Source organism: Mustela nigripes, chromosome 2 (assembly GCF_022355385.1).
Source record: "Mustela nigripes isolate SB6536 chromosome 2, MUSNIG.SB6536, whole genome shotgun sequence".
Lineage (NCBI taxonomy): Eukaryota > Metazoa > Chordata > Mammalia > Carnivora > Mustelidae > Mustela > Mustela nigripes.
Window position 1 is genome coordinate 10,567,547 of NC_081558.1, and position 3,666 is coordinate 10,571,212.

At 41.6% G+C, this 3,666-nt stretch overlaps 1 protein-coding gene across 1 annotated transcript; it reads right to left on the reverse strand.

Annotated features, from left to right (window-relative positions):
- Positions 1 to 704: 704 nt before the first annotated feature.
- On the reverse strand, positions 705 to 1,673 carry LOC132010371 (olfactory receptor-like protein OLF4). Its single transcript, XM_059388249.1, has one exon. It carries the CDS (start codon positions 1,671 to 1,673, stop codon positions 705 to 707), a length of 969 nt encoding a protein of 322 aa, XP_059244232.1.
- Positions 1,674 to 3,666: the final 1,993 nt, after the last annotated feature.

Here is a 3,666-nt window from a genome sequence, read left to right on the forward strand (position 1 = left end):
GAGAGGAGAAGGGAGTTGTGGGTAATCAGAGGATTAGATAAACCATGAGCCTGTGGACTCTGAGAAACAAATGGAGGGCTTTGGATGGGAAGGGCATGGGGTTTTGGGTGACCCTGGTGGTGGATATTAAGGAGGGCACGTATTTCATGGAGCACTCATTATGATGCATAAACAATGGATCTTGGAACACTGAGAAAATAAAATAACACTTTAAAACTATACCTAAATAAATAATATACTACATATTCTGCACTTTTTCCACTTTATGTTTCTGAGAATTGCTTATATTGATACATGTTTATTTTGTTTTTCATTTTCATTTTCACTGCTATAGTGTAAGATTCCATTGTATGAATAAAGTGTTTTGGGGTTTTTTTTTTCATTTCTCTGGGAAAAAAAACTGGAAAAAATACTATGATATTTTATTTCAGAATAAATTATTCTTAACAGATTCATGTAGTCCTTTGAATAATTGAGAATGCCCAAATATTTCACATCTGAGGTGAGAATGACTTTGAGGAGGTAGAGAAATGACAAAAGAATAATCTGCTGTATACCAGAGCTATCAAAAGGCTTAATAAAACAAGTTATGAACATTTTTCAGCGAGGTCAAAATAAAGGAAAGATCCTCGAAAAACATAGAGGAGGCATGTTCGACTTTCACATTATGGTCAAAGTTTTGCCTCACACTTTGGGCCCGGCAGTCATGGACACTTCTTCAGTCCCAGGACAACTGGCCCTTTTAGAGCTGCCACCTCAGAGAATCTCATCAGAGCCTTCTTTATGTCTTTGTTCCTCAGGCTGTAGATGAAGGGGTTCAGCATGGGTGTCACCACCGTATACATCACTGAGGCCACTGCACTTGCATGGGAGCTCTGGGTAGCAGTAGAGCTAAAGTACACGCCTAGGCTCGTACAATAAAATAAGGAGACAACTGACAGGTGAGATGTACAGGTGGAAAAGGCTTTGTACTTGCCCTGAGCTGAAGAGATCCCAAGTATGGAGGAAACTATCTTAGAATAAGAGTAGAGGATCCCAAGGAAGGGACCACCAGCCAGGAACATAACTGCAAAATACATCACCACGTTATTGAGAAAGGTATCAGAGCAGGCAAGCTGGATCATCTGATTGAGTTCACAGAAAAAGTGGGGGATTTCCACCTCTGTACAGAATGACAGCCGCAACACCATTAAGGTTTCTAACAAGGCATGCAGGATACTTAGGATCCAGGACATCAGAACAAGCAGTCCACAGAGCTGGGGGTTCATGATGACTGTGTAGTGCAGGGGGTGACAGATAGCCACAAAACGATCATAAGCCATCACAGTCAGGAGAAAAATGTCTAATCCTGCAAAGAGTTGGAAAAAGTACATCTGTGTAAAGCAGCCTGCAAAGGTTATGACTTTTCTCTCTGTTTTTATATTCACCAGCATCTTGGGGATGGTGGTGGAGGTAACACAGATGTCTGTGAAGGACAGGTTGGCCAGGAAGAAGTACATGGGGGAGTGGAGGTGGGAGTCAGAGGTGAAAGCCAGGATAATGAGTAGGTTTCCAAGCACAGTGATCAGGTACATGGAGAGGAAAAGCCCAAATATGAGGAGCTGCACTTCAGTTTCCTCTGAAAATCCCAGAAGAAGAAACTCTGAAACTCCTGTAATATTCCCTGACTCCATCTGTTGGTGGTAACTAAAAGCATATAGAAAAACAAATGACTAATTTTCACACAAACAAGCATTCATGATCTGGCATGACTGTTAACCACTTACACTTTAGAGTCGGGAAGTTAAATTCAATATATGCGGTGGGTCTCATACCATTAGGGCATCACATCCAAAATTCTGTTTCTACCTCTGTCTGTTCCTCAAGCATAAAGGAAATTCTCATTTTATTGAGAATGTTTTGCATCCCTTGAGGAATACATTCTGAGTATTGACCTTGTTCTAGGCACTGTTTGGGTGATGAATACAAGGTACTGATAAACAATTTCCTTATAATTCTATGATAGAGAGAGATTGTAAGTGAATACATATAATGTCAGATGGTGACAGAAGCTGTGAAGACAGGAAAGCAGGCATAAGGAGAGACTTGATGAGGTGTTATTCTTTTACTGGATGTCCACACAAGACCTGCAAAGAAGGTGACATGTGAACAGGACCTCAAGGGAGATAGGAAGGGAGATTGAGGTTATCTCAGGAAGAGTTTTTTTCCAATAGGGACAAGGCTCAGTGTCAAGGCCCCAAGGAAGCTGCTTGATTCAGAAAATCAAGGCTCAAAAGAAAGCCAGAGTGTTGAAGGGGAAGAAGCATGAGGGACGATGATGAGAAATGGTGGCAGTACGTGTTGGGGAATGAAGCTGCCACTCTGCACCAGCTGAAACTTCAAGATATGGGGAATCCTTCATTTTACTGATTTTGTAGGACTTTCTTAATTTTGTTATAAAGATATCCCATGAGTCGAAATGGACACCCCCATTAGTAACTTCTGTTGCTTGAGTTCTAGCCTCTGTCAATAAATGAGCCCTGGTACCCCTGCTCTGAGGACTGGCCCCAGTTCACAACACACACACACACACACTCGCATACACACACAATCACACACACATACACACACACTTTCTGGGCTACTGGCTGCCATGCCTTTTTCACCCCCAGCTACACTAGTTAGGTCAGCAGTGGATGCATGTCAAGCTCACCAGATCTTGATATCTCTCCCCTAAAGATGGCAGAAATGATACCCAGGAATTCCTATGGACAAATAAACTAGGCGATACCTATCAGTATGCTAATTTTCTGATATCAACTTAAAGAGACAGGAGCAATCTGATCAGTAAAGACAGAGAGAAAAGGGAGGAGCAACATGGACATGAGAGGAAACAAAACAAAACAAAACAACCAGATCAAATAGTGCAGGTGCCCCCAAAATACGAACCACGAGGAAGAAAAAGCATCTTTGGTTCTGGTGACACTCCTGCTCTCGTTAGATTCCTTGATACCCAGAAAAAAAAATAAAGAATCTAAAAGATAAAAGTAGTAACATTTTCATGGTGTAAAACATGTAATAGATGGAATGCTCTGAGTGAAAATGGGCAAAAGGTATAAACCAACACTTCAGAACAGGAAATGTACAAGGTAGAACAGCAGGTAGGCTGTTTTAATACCAAGAAGCAGAAGGTTTGCTTTCCCAGTGGCTAGTTCATCTTTTTTTCCCTAATTTTTTATTTTTTCAGCATAACAGTATTCATTATTTTTGCACCACACCCAGGGTTCCATGCAATCCGTGCCCTCTCTGATACCCACCACCTGGATCCCCCAATCTTCCACTCCCCACCCCTTCAAAACCCTCAGTTTGTTTTTCAGAGTCCATAGTCTCTCATGTTTCACCTCCCTTCCAATTTCCCTCAACTCCCTTCTCCTTTCCATCTCCCCTTGTCCTCCATGCTATTTGTTATGTTCCACAAATAAGTGAAACCATATGATAATTTTCTCTCTCTGCTTGACTTATTTTACTCAGCATAATCTCTTCGAGTCCCATCCATGTTGCTACAAAAGTTGGGTATTCATCCTTTCTGATGGAGGCATAATACTCCAGAGTGTATATGGACCACATCTTCCTTATCCACTCGTCTGTTGAGGGGCATCTTGGTTCTTTCCACAGTTTAGTCCATCT

Bases quoted from the DNA above. Each gene is read 5' to 3' on its own strand.
- LOC132010371 (XM_059388249.1), bottom strand. From the start codon at position 1,673: ATGGAGTCAGGGAATATTACAGGAGTTTCAGAGTTTCTTCTTCTGGGA.